Raw genomic sequence first — 18,773 nt, forward strand, 5'->3', positions numbered from 1 at the left:
AGGAGAATGTTCCCACAAAGGTGAAGTGGTTTTGAGCAATTTCTTCAATGGACTGGACACCAGTCACTTCTCTCTGACACCAAGATGGCGAGTGGCCTTTTTTTTTCCTCTTTCTTTCTTACTTTTTTCTCCTTAAGCAAACTGAATAATTAAAGGGAAAAAAAAAAGAGAGAGAGAGAGAGAACTATATGCTTCCTTTGTATTTAATATCCAAGACTGGACTTTAGCTTGTGGGAAGTATGAAAGCTCCCCCAAGTTTTTGAGGGCTCTCTTGTGCCCTGAGTGACAACTGCTGGCTGGTCCAAATTGTGTTTAGGATTCTTCTGCTCCTATTCCCAAGCACTGAGTTTCTCTCTTGTGTGGGTAATGCCCTCTTTGGTAATGCCAGAATTCTTCATGTGTCCTACAACAAGAAGTAGATCTGGTTTTCGACAGTTTCTGCAACAACTGCAGATACATTTGTAGACCCCTAATATGGTTGGGAGAGGATGAAGTGAATTTTGGATGGAATTATTTTAAGACAGAGAAGCCCTTAGCTTCTGTACAGAGGAGATGATGGTAAGAGACAAGGGTCTGCAGAAATCAGGTTGGAAACAAAAACAGCAGAGACAGAGATAGGCTGGTCAAAAGGGAGTGGAAATAATGAGTTATGGAAAGTTGGGAGAATAGGCTGGAAACCAAAGGGTGGATAAGCTGAACTAGAGGGTAAAGACAGATAAATAGAAGGATAGATTTAATTAAAGTTAAGCAGCATTGGTAATAAAGAACTAGGAAAAATGCTGTTGTGAGGAACGGGAAAAGGTGAACAGGAAAATACGATGAGATTAAAAAATGAAAATTATTCCATTTATTGGGAACTATCTTGTAGTTTCTAAAAATTATTTAATAGTGGTGCACCTTTTAGAAAGCTGAGGAGGAAGTAATAGTGAAAAAGCAATGAAGAAGCATTTAATTAGATATTATTTAAAGTTTATTTTTTAGTCTGTGTAAGGTTTTAGCCACATAGCTACTGCTGAAATGGCCAGCTAAGATCAGTATCTGGTTTTAAATATCTCAGCATTAGAGTTTATTTTGTAGAAATGCTAGATATTATGTTACTATTGTGCAATAATATATAATAACCAATGGCAAAATATACCAACTAGTATATATGTATATTACTAAGATTGGTTGGCATGAAAAAACAATGACCCATTATAAATTAAATATAGACTTGCCCAGATGGCCCCATACCTTCTCTAAAACCAAAGGCATAGGGAAATAGGCAAAAAGGATTTTTTTTTTAATCACAAACTCCATGTATGTTCAGGTTCTTATTTACTTTGAAGTTTACTTTTGAAGTAAGATAACTTAATGGTTTGAGAAATGAGTGGATGAGAAGACAAAATGTCTCAATTACACATTAAAATCTTAGGAAGTCACACCTGCATTCAAGACTTGAGTGTTAGAATAGCTCCAGTATCCAAAAACGTATTGGGATTCATGAACATCTTAATTACAGCTAGGGTGATGGATTCCTTGGCAAAACAGGGGGCAACAGGCCAATTCTCTACCCAGGGCTGTCTGTTTTCAAGACCTACCTATGAGGTTCATAGGTAGGTCTTGAAAACAGGTGTGTGCAACCATGTCCTGGTGTCAAAAAAATAGGTCTTAGTCCCACTAAAGTTCCTCAGATTCTTCTTCCCTAAAAATCATGATCTTATGTTAGAAAGAATTTTTCTTCCCACCCATTAGGATTTAAGGGAGAAGGTGTTGAGCCCACCAGTTGATACAGGACGATAATCTGCAGTAATCTCTATTGATTTAATCTATCATCTCCATTTCATCATTTTAGCATCTAAAACCTAGTCCGGTTTCTCTTGTCCACTTACTCCAGGGTTTTTGTGCCAGTGCACTGGTGAAACAGGAAGCTGAGGAGTCAAAATGCTCCCCATCAATGGGTGCAATGGAGTGTATTCATTCCCTGACAATGAAAACCAACTCCTTCCCTGGCAGTACGTGCTGCTGGAGGCTTCTGTGCGGTGTCATTTACAGCCGTGTTGTCTTTGTAGATTCCTGCTACGATGTGAGAACACTGATGAGTGGAGAGGGAAGGGACCAACCTTTCCCTTGCCATATGGGAAACATCTGTAATGGGCAACAGGGCTCTCTCTAAAGAAATGTGTTGTCATTTCATAGTTTCTTCAAAGTGTTACATAGACAAAAGGTATCAGCTTGAATTTTTACCAGCCTTGACTGTCCCAGCCTCTGGAGCAAGGCACTCACAGTAAAGCCAAAGTATTCTTTTAAATGAGACAGTCAGTAATGTTTTAAACTGTCTCACCCCAAAAAAAAAGTAACATCCACAAGAAAAGTATAGAGTAGTCAAAGTGCTCCAAAAATAAAACAAAAGAAACAATATCATGCTCTTTTATTGTGGCCCCTTAACTCTAGTCCTCTGAGAGCAGCGCTGATTGATGTTAGTGATGCAACCTAAAAATTCATGTCAATTACCCAAAACAAAATGCACATAAGTGACTTCAGGGTCTGATTTCAGTCCACAAAAGCCAGAAAATTCAGAGCTACTAGAGAGACAAAAACCTGGATTTCACATTCCCATCTTACCAACAGCCGTTCTGCTGGGGGGAAAAGGAGAAACAAAGGAGAAATGAGTTACACCATTACAATAAATAACGTGATGGAGACAACAGTTCTCTCTTTGCCAAAGCCTGAATCCACTGGGTCCCATTAGCTTTAAATCCAGGAACTGCAATGTGTTCTAGGTTTGGGGCTGAGTTACTTCCCTACCACCTTTCTGCTTTTTTAAAATATAAACTCCTTTATTGTTTTAGTTAGCAATAACATTTAACGAGACCTACCTAATTCTTCATTTATAGCAATTATTTAGTGTTCTTTCATTTCCAGCCACTGGAAGTGGGAATGTTGCTGTAGCTCATGTTATCTATTTGATGCAAAAATTGCACATCCAAATGGGATCAACCTTGCACTCTCTGATAAATGAGCATGCAGTAATCGTGATGTTCTGGTGTCAGCATGCAAACAAATCAAAATGTTCTAACATCAAAGAAGTATGTATGAAAAAACTTGCATACAGGATTTAAATATTCCTCGATGTTATTAAAAAAATATGGGCTGTGATATCATGAAATGCCCATGGTGGGGTTACAAGCAAGTAATCCATCTCCCTATTCCTAAACCCATATTTAGTGACTGAACTAAATGGCAATCAGCCAGAAGAATCTCATGGCCTGGCCAGTTTGTTTTCAGACAAGTATCACTTCTATAGATGTGCATATAAATGTGTGTCTCTTAAACTGGATATGAGGGAAAAAGATGAGATGCGGTAAAGAAGAGAGTTTGATTTGATGGGTCAGACCACTGAGATATTGCTGATGGCATTGGTCTGTCCTTGCATTTCAAAATAAGTTTCATTTAAGTAACATATGCCATAGGAAGTGTCATGTGAAATTAGGTCTGTAGAGGGGAGGGTATAATATAAAGGTTCTGAGTCTGCCGAGTTATTTCATTTGCTTCACAAAGTAAATATTATTTGCCCAGTCCCCACCCACAACCAATCAGTCAGAAAACCAAAAGGAATTTTTAGTCACTTCTCGGAAGGACATTTTGGAATTCTGTTATTCTCAGCAACCATCCAGTGTCCCTGGGATTATCCATTTGCCCATGATGTTAGGCAGGTAAGAAACAGATGGACAAAAAGACATTTAGAAAGGTTAAAGATAATTTGAGCTGTACATTAGAGAGTCTTGAAGTCTATGTCCACTTGTGAACAGCTTTTCCAACATATGATTGTGAATGTAATATAATTTAAAAAGTATAATGTAATGAAAAGCTTTTCTTTCCTTGGGATCCCAAGTTCCTTGGCTCATTCTTGCAGCTCATAACTTGCCCACAACTCTCCGAAAGTGCAATGAGGGCTCTCGTCTGTGCAGGCTGCCCAGCTCAGGATCCTGCGAGGCTTTGGGCAGTGTTCCCACACTCCCAACGTGCCACTGGCATGGTTTGTGCTCTTCAGACCCTGCTAAACACAGGAAGGAGTTTGTCTGTCCTGCAGGTAGGAAGTGCTGGGCAGAGCAGGACCAGGCCATGCAGTGTGAGTGGTGATCAGGAGGGAACGTGTCCTAACTCACTCCTTTACAAGCAAAGCCATTCCCAAGTCCAGCTCCTCATGTGCTCAGCATATTTCAGCACTGAGATCAAATTGCAGGAGTTAGTGAGCAGGGCTACAATCACCCAGACCCAGTCAGGATCTAGTGTTTCTCACAAATCACAGAATCCTTTAGGTTGGAAAAGCTCTCTAAGATCCTTCAATCCAACTGAATCCATTAACCCACCACTGCCAAGCCCAGCCCTAAAACCAGTCCCCAAGTGCCACATCTACATTTTGACTTCTTAATTCTTGTTACCCGTTGTTTCTTCTTCTATTTGCTTTGCATATATTGAAGAAATCAGTCATTCATACCCCTTTCTTTTCCAAATCCTCATGCTTAAGTCTGGCTTGAATGGGATAAATATGCCATTACTTTGCTGAGGCTGGCCCAATACTTAAATGGGTTGTGACTTAAGAGAGAAGCATCCTTCTGTGATTATCACCAATTACTAATGAAGTGTTAACTGTCCAAAGCAATTCACTACTCTGCTTTGTATTTTTTACAGGCATATTGCATTCTTTGCATAAGGAGTAGGACATCCTGCATGTAATTAAAGAATGAGCTTTAATTTCCTAAATTACAAATGCTTGTCATCATCAAAAGTCAAATACCTGTATCAATACATGCCTGGAATAATGTTTTAATTAAGGATGGAGCTTTGTTTTGAAGGATAGGGGCATTTGGCTTTCATACTTAGTGAACCATTTTTTAAGTTTGGATTTGATCCCGATTTTCAGAAGTTCAGGAGGGACCAGGAAACCTATTTTGATTCAGAGCTATTTCTAATATAAATGTCATAAAACCTGGTAGTGTATAATAATTTATTCTGCTGCTAAAATATTGGTTTAACTGGTTAAACTGCCTCAGCACTTGGATTTTTTCTCCAGCCTGTTGCAGAAATACATGTGAAAGATCGATTGGATGCCATTCTGCAGCCTAATCCTAGGTAATTTATTCAGTTTTACCTGAGAGAAAGGTCCAAATATATATATTCTTCTGGTTTTAATCAGTCTAACTACAATTGATTCAACTTTTGCCTGAATAAGGAGTGAGTAAAAACTGAGCAAGAGCCTCAAGATTTGGCTCTTATTCATTAACCTCAGGGCAGACTTCATTTTGTGTGATTTTTAAGCTATTAAAATGTTGGTTGGCTTCCATTTGAGCTCAAATTCCTAATATCACCAAATATTTATGTGTAGATGATGAAATGAAAAAACAGGCATGTAGTCTCCAAACACGTTTCAGTCTGGGTGGCTGAAATGGCTCATAACATTCAATGCATGAAAATGGGGTGGATTGAATAAATTAGCAGAATCACAAAAGGAAACCACTATAGGAAATAGTTTTACATGTGTAATCACTGAAATACTCTAGTGAATGTGTCAATCTGTACTAAATAAATATATTTGTTTATAGACATGTTCTGTATTAGCTTCCACTCTTTCACAGCACTTTGCCAAGCAAAATCCCACTAGAAGTAGGATGTTCGCACCCGAGTAGGAGTTTCTTGGATAAATATTTTTTCTATATTGAGACCAAAACCACCTCTACAAATTTCAGACTTTGATTGAAATAGTATATTTCTTTTACCTCTTTTTTTTTCTCTTCCCCTCCCCCCCCCCTCCCCCCCCATCTCCTTCACTGACAACCACTGATGCATTACCTTAATTCCTCTTACCTCCCACTGCTCCGGTGCGCCAGCGCCCCTCTGCAGACAGAGCACATCAGTCAGGGCTGAGCAGGGCAAGAAGTGGCCACACCCCAGTGCTGCCACCAGCAAAGGGCCTCAGAGCCTGAGAAAATTCCTCTCTTCACAGACCTGAGCTGTTGGTTGGGCTCTCATCTCCCCACTGAAATGCTCTGTTGAATCAGAGAGAATAGGGGTGCTCTGCCCTCTGCAGAGAGCGTTTGCAAGATGCTTTCAGGAGGAAGGGGAGAAGTGTGTTACAAGATGTCGTTAGATGCTGCTTTTTGTTACAATTTCAACAGTTTTAAGGGGAAAATGTAGGTGAGCTCTGTTGGTTTGCCCAAATAATTTAATTTCAAAGTAATGCCCCTCCTCCTATGCAATAGCTGCCAAATTCAATATCCTTTTCTATACATCTAGTATTTTAGCCACTTCAATGGAAGATAAAATGCAATGAAAATAATAATTATAGCATAGTATACAATGCATTCAAAGTGTTGTGCATTAGCTCTGTAATCAAGCAATCCTCAAAAAAAGATTTTTAGTGAGTGATAGTATTTCTGTTTCAAAGGCAGGGGAAATGGAAGCTCAGAGGCACTAAGTGGTTTGTCTGAGGCCACACAGCAAGTAAGTGTCAGAGCTGGGAGCAGAGCCCAGCCCTGGCTCCTGCCCTTGTACTCGGAGACTGTACCACACCATATTGTTTCCAAATAAATTTGCTCTTTAGCTCCTATGCTGAGGTCATGAGCAGTGGTGACACAGAGGGAGAATTTAACCTCTTCTATAACTTCCTACAGAAAAAACTCTGAGCTTCTACAGTAGTAGAAGTAAACCTTAAAAGATCGAATAAAGTCATCCCTGGAGACAGGGAGCCATCCAGGTTGGTTGGTGCTGAATTGCTCTCAGGCTGAATGAGTTTTTATTGTTAGTGGTGTATTTTCACATGGGAGTGCTGTGGCTGTGCAGTGCCCTGAGTCATAAACCAGAGGTTTCAGTGTCCAGTCATACCTAAAGTCTCAAGATTCCGGTTTTAATTTAATTCTCGGACATAATAAAGTTCCCTGTGTACATTATTGTTGCCATGCAGCTAAAGCAGCGAGTTGAGGCACGTCAGGAAAGGAGAGTTTGACCCTTGAGCAACTCCAGGTGTTTTGACCAGTTTGACGTGAGGCAGTAAAAATACAAGTGAACTAATTGCACTGTTCGTGAGGAGATCAGGGACACTCAGGAGCCACTGCATTTCCAGTGGGTGAGGGAATTGAGCTCTCCTAATTATGCTGGATTCCAACAGGTCATATCCACCGAGGTCTGGTGCCTCGTGGAGACCTGCTGTGTGCTTTGCCAGCAGTGTGTCCTGGGCAGACAGTTATGGGCCGTTAGACCCACCGCAAGAGGAACTTGCTGGATTTCAACTTTCTCCACAGGAGAAGCAGCTGATGCTGTCCAGGGAAGAGGGGTGATGGAGCTCTGCTACAGGTTGTGCAGCCTGGGGGAAGGGATTCCTCTCCCTGACTGTGAGTGGAGGGCAGTGTGTGGTTGAAGCAGGGCTCAGAACAGGAATTTCTATCAGTGCACAAAGCAGTGTCGCCTTTCCTCTGACAATTAAAAAGGGTTTCTTTCTCTCAGACAAATAAAGCCCATTAAAGCTGGTGGCAGTGATGGGAAAGACTTTGTGAAAATATGTTTGTTTTGCAAAGCTGGCTGCCAAGTATTGTTTTATAGTTCCGGTTTTTCCTTCTTTCTCCACTGTTTACAGTACCCTCTGAGAGACTTAAAATGATCCTTCTCTCCCCACCAATTTTGTTCTTTTTTCTCTTGGCAGACATTGGTACCCCACTCCCACACCCCAGTTCTTGCTGCAACAGAAGCCATGATCCTTTTGCCTTGTTTTTCTTTTTTACAATACCAGCCCAGCCCTGAGAGCAGCATTTTCTGGTTAACTGCAGCATTGCAGTTTTGGCCAAATACACTGGAGGACAGCAGTACAAACCCTACATTTTGTTCTCCAACCACTGCTGGTACTGCACAGGGTGTCTGAGAAAATAATATGGTCCTTTTTTCCAGTGATCCTACATTTCCATCAGCCTTGAGAATGTCATTTATCCCAGAAGCAGAAAACAACAATAAAAAGGTTGGATAGTTGAGATCTAGACTATGTTCTTTAACAGACTTGGATGATATGTCCTGGATATGTCCCATTCCTGTACACAGCAGCCCAGTGTTACGATATTATTTAAGTGTATGCCACTGGCAGATAAAAGGTCAACCAAAGCCCAGAGCTGACTTTGCTGGGAAACATTTTGTTGATGGGTGGTTTATTGGAGTAGTGCTTTTATCAATGTGTGATGTCCATGGGTGCCTACATGAAGTGTTCTTGTGATCTCCGGCCCCTTCCTGAGGGCAGGGACTCTTGGCATGGACGCAGCTGCTGTCCCTGGTGTGTCACCAGGCTGAGGACTTGGGGAACAGACCTGAGGAATACAGCTGTTGGTTTTCTTACACCTGGTACAGTGAAAGCTGAGGGACAGATAGACTCAAGGCAAGAACAGAAGTGAAGACATCATGTCTGGTCACTCTGACCATCCTGACAAAGGAAGAAGAAACAAGGACTTTGCTGGTGAAAGAGATAACAAAGGCCATTAATAGTGTAAGAAGAATAATCAGAAGATTGTTTTTCTAATGGGGACTGGGACAAAGAGGTCAGAGTGGAAAATTTTGTTTGAATGTAGTGACCTATAAATACTGGTAAACTGGTTTCATAAACTGTCTCTGCTTTGCTGGCATAAACAGAGTCCATGTCACTCAATCCTCACAAATGGTTTCCTGGGATCTAGTGTAAGCACCAATGTGGTTGTGCTTCCAGAGGGACTGTTATGGTATGGATAAATGGATGCTGTACTCTCAGCACATTGGTCTGGGCTCATCATAAATGAAATCCATGAGATTTCATGGAGACAGCAGGGCAGATCAGCCAGAGCATCACACAAGTCTGTAACGTGCTAAACCTGGGTGTCCATAGATACATATTTGGAGTGTGTTATTTATTACTGACCATGTACAAGATACTTATATAACACGCTCCCTCATCTTTTGAATTATATCAGATGTCTGTGCTTTGGCTACTGATTAAAGATGGGTGTGTGGAATTAGAGCCTTCAGTGCTATTGTTCTAAATTGGAGGGAGAATTATCCATTATATTTCTTTTGTAACATGGATGCACTTTTGATAAAGACACTTTATATCCACACAAATTTATTTAAACTTAAACAGAAGCAATTCGTTCTAAACAACACATGGATTTTCTTTTTCAAACAATGATGCTTATACTTTGCCTCTTAAACTAATTATTATTTTAATCTCTAAATAAGCTGACACTTTGCATGTGGTTTGTCTCTTCAGGCTGGGATAAATTAGATGAGCAACCTTTTAATCATAGGCATTTTAATCTGAATGTTTTTATGTACAAAGAGTTATGAATCTGTCCAGGGTGACCTGTTTGATATTATGGCAAGCTAATGAAATTTCAAGTTAACATTTTCCAAATAAAATGGAAAGAAGAGACAGGGAGAGAAGGAGCAGATTCAAAATTAGAGAATATTGGTAGTTTATGGGTTCCAGGTTATTTGGAATGGAATGAAAGTTAATGCTACATCCTTTTTTCCATCCTGCCAGCCAGTGTCTGATCCAAGAATGTCTCTTATTTAAAGAGCAGGGCTCCCTCCACTGTTCTTAAATAAAGGCTCTCACTGTCTGAGATCCAGCTCTCCCCAGTTTTCATAGTAACATTGTAAGGCTGCATGAAGAGAATTATTTAATGGAAAGAAGTTTTGCATGTGATTCCCTTATCACAAACCTGCTCGAGTCATATGGTTTGATTTACATTTATGCAAATGTCAGAGAATAGAGTAAAATTACCCAAGGCAGAAAGTACTGTGGCATGTCACAAACAAGATGTGCCTATTTGCATTTATGTTTGCTAATGAAGTTCAGCCAGGGCTTGCTCTTTGATTTGGATGTCTCTGTCTGCCATTCCATTTTATGCACTGTAATTAAACCACTTGCCCACACACATACAAGGAGGACACCGAGAAAGGGAGACTTCAAGTTTTATAAATGCTGTTGTGTAACTCTTTTAAACAGGGCTTATGACTCAGGATTTAACATCTCTAAGTGATACAACAGTCCTGCAGTGTGACATTGTGCTTAACTTTAATGCAAGGAGAACTGCAGACTTAAACCAATGTAGGATTTGGCCCAATAAACCTTGGTGTCTCGGGTGCCCGCTGGAGATGTTTTACCCCAGACTTTCCAAATTTTATCCCAAATAAAAATTAAGCCTCAGCCCACTCAAAAATCACAGCTGTTTCTTTCTCCTGCCAAAATTATTCTTTCTCATCATGCTACAGCTGTGAAATCATGCACTAGTGTAAATTGTTAACTGGAAACCATTTCTAGCTGAGGTTCCTATTCAGAAGTCTTGGTATTCTACTCTGCTCTGGTCTCTCATTGAGGAGTGCTCACACATCTTCATGTTTGGCTGGGACTTGTTTCTGTAAATCATAGAACCACAGGCTGGTGTGGGTTGGAAGGGACCTTAAAGATCATCCAGTTTCCACCCCCTACCATGGTCAGGGACACCTTCCACTGTCCCAGGTTGCTCCAAGCCACATCCAGCCTGGCCTTGGAGACTTCCAGGGATGGAGCAACCACTACAGATGTAGTGGTTGGATGGTGGGCAACCTGTGCCAGGGCCTCACCACCCTCACAGGGAACAATGTCTTCCTAATAGCCAATCTAAACTTACTCTCTTTCAGTTTAAAACAATCTTCCTAGTCCTAAATTGCTAATAAACACAATCATCTGTCACTGAAATTGTCCTGTGAACCCTATGAACTCCTCAGTAAGCTGTCCCATTTCATGAGACCTACTGTGAAGACAGGAATTTTGCTACCCTTTTCTTGGAGTGGTTCTTTTTGGTCCTTCATAATGACACTACAGGACTACCACTACAGGAGAGAAATGGGACCAAAACCAAAGAGAATAGAAAATGGATGATTTTTCATTAAATTTGAGGATTTGTTTGGCCAAGTTCCCTTGTTCCATGCTGGTTTTTTAAGCTATTAGTTTTTCCTTCTTTCACCAAACTAAGGGCAAAGCAAGATGTTGCTTTTAGGCAACTGACAGCAGTGAACACTGCCCATCTCTTCTGCTTCATTGTGCCTCCTTTCAGATTGCTAGAAAAAAGCCTGCCTTCATTGATTAAATAATGGTAGTGTTGTCAGAGAGGATCCGGTGTTGGAATCCAAAGTGCTTTGACAACTTGAAGGAGCAACATTTCCAAGAGAGCATTCCTATAGAGAGGATGCCTGAGCAGGTTCTTGGGGTAGAATTGTAGAATGGTTGGAGTTAGAATTGTAGAATGGTTGGGATTAGAAGAAGTGTTAAAGATCTATTTCTAACCCCGCTGCCATGAGCAGGATGGACCCACTAGGTCAGGGTAGGAGTGGGAAGCGAGGACCAAGAAGCAAAATCATCACAACTCTGCCCTAAACAGGAGCAGATGGTAAGAGAGGCCTGGACAAGATGAAGGTCATGTTTCTGCTTTCACATTGACACAGCCTATGCAGCCTCTGGCTCTGGTTGGCAGCAATCTGTCCTTCTACCTTCAAGGAGGTCAGAGAAAAGGAAGAAAAGTCTTGTCATGTGATATCAAGGAGTAGGAAGAGTTTCTGTGAGAGTAAGATTAGCCAGATAAGGTCAGATCAACTTTTCAGGGCATGGAAGCCATTCTGGAAAGGCAAACTGTTTAATTTGTGCCAGGTTATGTGATTGCCCATGTCTGAAAGTTGGTCTCTTGACCACTTCTGCATATATTGGGTACAGCAAGAGTATTACAGAACTTCAACCACAGCAGGAAAAGTCAAAGCACAGCCTGGTAGTAAATTTTAAGAGAGAACACACAGAAAATTTGGATGCAATAGACACTTTTCCAGAAAGGGCTCCGGGAGGAACCATGGGCTTATGTTGTCTCTTTACAGCAAGACATATCCAGCAAAATGGATACAGCTATTTTAATCCCACATCAAGAGCCTGCATCATCCTCTATCTGTAATTCTGAGCCAAATAATCATATTTTTTAAAAAATTAAATGTGGATGCTGCCAAAGTGGCATAAAGCACCCAGAAGTGTCATCCAAACCCTCTAAATTATCTCCAACCACATTAAATGTCCGCCACATACATCTAAACTCTTGCAGGGGCACATGCACATGTGAGTTTTATGAAAAACATCTTGCTGTTTCTCTTCATGATTCTTGGCATGTAAAGATCTGTCTTTCAGTATCACAAATTCAGCTGTATAGATCTTAAAGATATCTGGTATAACTCAGAAGGATGGGATGTCTGTAAAATACTTTTGCTCTGCATAAAAGCATTTTGGAGGTTAACCTTTATTATCTAGTAATGTATCAAAATGAGAACGAAGTGTTATCTTGTTATGGAATGGGATGAATCAAACTCCCTTCTCTGAAATACTGATTTTCAAAACAGTTACCTTTATGCTGAAGTTGAAGGTATGAATGGTTTCTGGGTAAAATGGTTCAATTTATGGCTAAATTCCATAACGAAACATACATATATCAGAATCACTTTGTCTGGCTTGGGAAGGAAAAAATGTGTTGTTTTCATTATTGCTGAACTTCATAATGGCTTCAGGAATTTTTTTGGTCGTTCCCAAAGAAAGTGAACTTCAGGCAGAGATTAAAGCAGAGGAAATTTCAGCCCAAGGGCAAATGTTTCAGAAAGTTAAAGTATGTGAAAGGGGGAGTGAAGTAGGAAATAGTTTTCAATCCTAACTATAGCCACACTTGTTGTAATATATCACTAAATATAGACCAGTGGGTGTGCCCAGCTCTCCAAAGGTGTTATCCTGCCTGCCATGAACTGGCTGCTGAAATGACCTTTGCAGGGATGTAACTGGCTGTACAACACTGCCCATGTTGGAAAATCTTAAACTTCATTATTTCCCAGGTGAGCCCAGCCAAGCCCAACTTTGCTTCACAACCAAAATTCCTTTCACAAAATTCAACCTTTTATCTTTCATGTAGATCCAGCTTTGTACTCGGGATCATTTGTCTCCAAGCAAACTGCACAGTATTCCTGAATGTTTTGTTTATGTGTTAAAGGTTGTCACTTGGGTTATAAAGCCCTGTGAAACTATTGGGGCCAAGCAGCTAAAAGCATTACTTTTGCATCGACTTCCAAATGCCAGCCATAATGGTTTGAGCAGGCTGAACATCCAAACTGCCTTGGACTTTCTGCTTGTGGTTGTGGGAATATGTTGGATCCTTTTAAAATTATTGGCTAGTCTGTCTTGGACATTTCATGTTTGGGTATAGAGTCTTTGGATTTATTTTGTGTTTTGTTTGTGGTGATACTGTCACGTCTTGGCTGTATATCCCAGAGCTGATGTTCTGCTCTTTGACTTCAATGCCATATGCTGCTAGATCTCCAGACTGAAGTGTGGTGTTAATGTAAAGGATGCTGTAATGCACATCTTGTACATATTTCCTTTTGCATATTCACTGTCTGTAAAATGTCTCTCTGAATACATCCTTGCTGGTTTTGAAATGGTTTCTTTACAGTTCAATATAAATGCTATTTATATCCAAAGTTGTTTGAGGTTATCCTTTACTCCTAATGTTACTCTAATTCTAGTTTAAGAGAGGAGAAATTGATCTGGCTGAAATTAATTAGGAAATTGGTAGAGCCACTAAAAATGGTGGTTATATATGGCACTTCCTAAGTACTTTGACTGAAGACAAAATAAATCTGATGAAGCAGTAACTGCAATGAAATAGATGAATAAATTTTCATTTTTAAAACAGGATGGCTGCTGAAGGTGAACCAAATAAAGCAAAACTATTTAAATTCCTTTACTTTTTAAAAGATATTGTTAATAGAAAAAAACCTATTTTTTAAACTGAGAATATCTCCTTACATTATAGGGTTTTTAGTGGCATTAAAGGTATAGTTTCCTATATTGATTTGGAAAGAACTGTTAAAAATGCATGAAAGGTATTTTAGGGAGACAGTGTTACAGGATATTTTAAAATTATTTTCTCAAGTGCCACTTAACTCTTGTGCTTCTTTACCATTGGAAACACATCATCCTAGGTTACGATATATGGGATATCTAATTATTTCCTACTGACCAGAGAGCCTTTAAGATTAATTTGGTTTGGAGTGTTGGGGAGTATACCAGTGTCTGTTTATATAACTTTAGACTCAGACTATAAATTAAATTTGGAAAACTGTAATTATTCAATAATTTATATAGTACTCAGGCAGTTTAGAAATGTTTCTTGAACATGGTGAATAGAGAATACGTGCTTATAAAGGACAAATAGATTCAGCATAATGGTGTATTTTTGACCTCATCTATTTTGCAGGCAATTAACAAAGGAGGATGTTACATTTTTGCCTATCTCTTGCTCTCCTGAAATAGAGTCACTAACCACTTGTTAACCACACTGATTTTTTAATAGACAAAGTGGTTGCTTACAGCTTCCCCACCAGAAATGTTCAGATTAAGCACACTATTAGATTGCAGCCAGAATAGCCTACAAGACAGGAAGAAAGCCTTGCCTTTCTCTCTGCCTCCTTCCCTTGTTTAAGCTGATGTGATAATTCACTGCAGATTTTCTCTTGCCCTGACAGAGTGCCTACCGCAGGAACGGGATGACTTTTCTCGCCTGCTGATGTGGATGTGGCTGCAGCGACAGGAAAGACAGTATTATATTAAGGTGATTTTCTTTTCCCCTCCATGGAAGGAAAAAAATACAAGCTCCAATGTCTCCATGTACCAGTGAGTGGGCTGGTTTGTTGTGACTATCTGCTGGCTGTCTCTGTCTCTTTTTCCAGCCCCCTCAATCGTTATTCTTGTTTACTAGCTGGAACTTTTAGCTAATTAATGGCAGGATGTTTGGGATAGGGTGTAGGTGGACAAGAATGCAGCTCAGACAATGCTGGAGTTTGCAGGGGACTTTCTGACTGCCATGTCATTTTTATTTAAGTGTCTGGAAGTCTGTATGTTCTCCAAAAGATGTTTTTTTGTAAAGCAGGATAGGGCAGGAAGAGGCCAGAGATAGACTGGATTGTGTTGTTTATTAGGTTGTATAAAGGTTATGTCGTTTTCTTTGTAATTTTTACAAAAAGAAAAACTTTTTCCCACTATTTTGTACTAATTCCCATTTGTTTCTCTCGATTAATATAAGTGTTCACAGAGTATAAACCAGTTTAATCCAGTGAGGTGATTTTGATGACAAGCATACCAAGTTTGGATGCAGACATACTCAGGAAAAGTTCAGGTAAACTAAACTTCACCAGTTAAGAGACTTGGTTTTTATCAGGCCCAAAGATGAGCTAAGTGCTCACACCCAAATTTTCAGTATTGGCATCTCCTAAGGTTTGAGCCATCATTGTCCAATATCAAAGAAAGCCTTTGCAGTGACTTGGCACTGGATTGGGCCCCTATTTGGAAAAATACATTCTAAAGTGTTTCAATAACTGTGTCTGTCTCAGTGGTTGTAGGCAAAGGCTTAATGTTGTGTACTTGCTCAGCGTTTGCTGCAGGAAGCAGATGTTGTCCCTGTTGTTGACAAAGGCAGCATTACTGTTGGATTTGGTTAAAGAAGAAACCAGCTCTTTTTGCCTTTTATTTTTAATATATTTTAGCTAATGTTGTTTGTTTTCAAGATTTTTTTTTTAAATCTCAGTCCCTTCCTTTATGCTTGTTCCTGTCCCTTTGCTCCTCCAGCCTTTGCTGGCCTCACAAACACATTCATTTATTCCCATAAAAACTGTAAATATAGAGCTAACCACAATGATGCTTGAGCAGAGAAAAGGGCTCCTGCTTCAGCCTGTCACCAGGATCTGCTGGCACATCCTGCTGGTGTCCCTGTGGTACCCACAGGTCAGGGGTCTTCTTCAGCTGCCCAGAGCTCAGGCTTGGAATCAAGCTTAAGCCTCAAGTTAATACAGAACACTCAAGGGATCAAGAGGAGAGCAGCAAAATATTTTATATAGTGCAGCCATCCTCCTCCTTTGTGCTTAGTATGTGAGGTCTTAATTTTCTCTCCTGCTCTGTGCTCTTGTGGTCATTTGTAGGTGGTTTTGTTCTCCTGCCCTCCTGGACCTGCTTGCAATAACTTTAAATATATGTATATTTTTTAAATAAATGGAAAAAAATGTCTCTTTGCTGCCAAAATATTGTAGAAGTGAACATCGTACGTCCAATTTTGCTGCCGTTCATAAATTGCTTTTTTCTTATATCTGCTTATGCTGCTGTTTTCTGGAAATTTTCTGTGTGTAAAGGACTAAAAGCAATGTGTAAAATGTATTAAATGAGGGAAAAGGGAAGTTTTTGATGTTCCATTTGTGCTTTTTGAAATATATGATTAAACTTTTCTTTTTATCATCACTCTTTATTTTTGTTGGCATCCTTAATCATGGAAAATTATATGCTTGCTGTAAACATCCAGACTTTTTTAAAAGGATACCAGCATTTATTGTATTTAGTTTCGATCTGCAGGGATACAGACAGAAGAAACCATTTCAGGCACTCGGTACTGGAATCAAAATTCCTTCTGTTGCTGTCTCTCTCCCAGATTTTACATTTTAAAATATGCATAAGCAGGAAAAATACTGGCACTTATTTTTTTTACTGGTCTCCTTAAAGTCCCAGAGAATGAAGACTCAACATACATTTCTCTCAGAAATATGACAGATCATGTTTTTGTTGGTCTGCTGTGTGTTTGTCTATCTTGAACAGCCTGACAGGCAATTATTTATAAAATCTGGGTTTGCCCAGTAAACCCATATAAAAACCTTTCACTTCTTTGCACAAGTCAGGGAGCTGAATTTAGAGTCAAACAAGGTATGTTATGTCTCCCTATCTTGGTTTAACCCAGTTTATTCTTATTTTGGAAAGTAATCACTTTTTTCTCATCTTCAGAGTTTTCTTGAATTCTGTTTAAAACACAAATGCAACCAGTAATACTTGTGTTGCACTTGGAGTGTGTCTTAACTCCACTTCCCATGCTGCAGAAACAGAGATGTATGCTTAGGATGGTACTACACATTTTTATTATATATATAAAATGCAGCTTGAGATTCAGTTAATGGCTGCATATGGATAGCCTTACACGTCTGTAATTTCAACTTGCAGATCATTTCTATTCTTAGTCAGGATGTATAGGTACTGAATCAGGTTGGTTGTGTTGATTATTTCATGTTAGTTATCTGAAGAAGGGAAACCTCAGTTTCAGTAGGAATATGACTGTATATCATATAAAGGAGTGTGACTTTTGCTCTTAGCTCAGTGCCTGCCTTGCTCTGTGGTTATACTACCTGGTTTTTCAGTTTTTCTTCCAGCCCTCCACAAAACAGGGATAATAATTCAGCTTAAAATTTGTCAGAGGTGAGGGAGCCACAACACAAATTTCTAGTTGAGCTTCATCTCATTTACAGGTCCATCCTCTTGTCAGTCTTTCCTCTGAGAAAATCAAATGCGTTTAAAGACTTCTGTCTTTATCTGGAAACTGGAAGAAGCTGACAATGCTCCAGACGTTTCTCCAGAGACACTCAGGACCCTCCAAAATGTGCCCCCCCCCGGGTTTTCAGGGCACCTTTCTCTTTGTCAAGTGTCCATCTCACTGAGGGGGGAGATACAAAAAATGTGTTTTGGCATTCCTTGAGTATGGATGAACCTTTGTGTTGCATTAAGGTTCTGCCATCAGCCGTGTGTAGATCTCATAAAATGGTTTATAGTTTCCCGTCCAGCTCATAGAGAATGTTTCATGGTACATAAACACTTGTAATCATAAATTCAGAATAAATAGATAATGACATTAGTCACAAGTCCAACTCTAGCTGAAACTTAAACAGTTACAGGGTTGGGGGTGTTCTTGCCTGAATGAATCATCTTGTCCAAAGTTGGGCTTTTTATACCTCTACTTTTTATACCTCTGCTATATATCTACCCCGGGCAGCAGTGCAGCCAGGGAAATGCAGTGGTGGCATGCATTAAATCCAGGTTTATTCAGAGGGCATGGAGCCAGCACAAAGCAGCGAAGCCATCCCTGAAGGAATTGAATGTAAATTTGATGGTTTAAATAAGGCCAGATGCCTTAAAATTATTTTGAAAGCTGTATCTTTAATGTAGTTCAACTTTTTTCTTTTTTTTTTTTGCTTGAGATAATGATGTTGCCCTTACAAAATAATAAGAAAAAATAGTTCTCATCTCTTGTGGGGAGACAAAAATCAGATACTTTGGCTTCTATAAATCACTGAAATCTTGGCAACTACTGAAACAAAGTTTTAGAAGGCAGATGGTTGCAAATTTGAAAGAAATCTTCATATTTTACTGTTAAAAGCTTTTCAACTGTCTAGAGAGTGCTCTGAGACACTACATTAATAGCCATTCTCAGTAATCAAGCTCCACTATACTTATATACTATTTTTCTTAAACAAGATAGATTAGAAGTGAGAGATGGAAAGATAAATAAGGAAAATAAAGAACTAAAATTATAATAATATGGTTTCATTTTACATTTTATAGCTCTCTTCAATATTTGTGATTGATAATTCATCTTAATTCCTATAGGACAGAAATATTGGCACAAGAGTCTTATATCAATGTCTGTGTATTTCTGGACTTGTCTTCATCCAGATGCCTTGCAAATTTTTCTTACTGGTTTGGTGAATATATGATCTGTCAATCTTTGGTCCTTGTATGACTTTGATTACTGTAATATCTGAGTGGCTCACAGGTTCAAGACTTTGAAAACGTCTGGCTGAGAGTGATCTGTCAATCTTTGGTCCTCGTATGACTTTGATTACTGTAATATCGGAGTGGC

At 39.5% G+C, this 18,773-nt stretch overlaps 1 protein-coding gene across 3 annotated transcripts in view; it reads left to right on the forward strand.

The window, feature by feature from the left end:
- Positions 1-14,650, forward strand: part of SUPT3H (SPT3 homolog, SAGA and STAGA complex component) — a 254,162-nt gene extending 239,512 nt beyond the window's left edge. For all 3 annotated transcript variants that reach the window (XM_031060241.1, XM_005424937.2, XM_031060242.1), the window contains one exon: positions 14,575-14,650. In XM_031060241.1, coding sequence (XP_030916101.1) covers positions 14,575-14,616 — 42 coding nt within the window. In that variant the 3' untranslated portion in view covers positions 14,617-14,650. The remainder of the gene's footprint in view (positions 1-14,574) is intronic.
- The last annotated feature ends 4,123 nt before the right edge of the window (positions 14,651-18,773 follow it).

Source organism: Geospiza fortis, unplaced genomic scaffold, assembly GCF_000277835.1.
Source record: "Geospiza fortis unplaced genomic scaffold, GeoFor_1.0 scaffold106, whole genome shotgun sequence".
Classification (NCBI taxonomy): Eukaryota; Metazoa; Chordata; class Aves; order Passeriformes; family Thraupidae; genus Geospiza; species Geospiza fortis.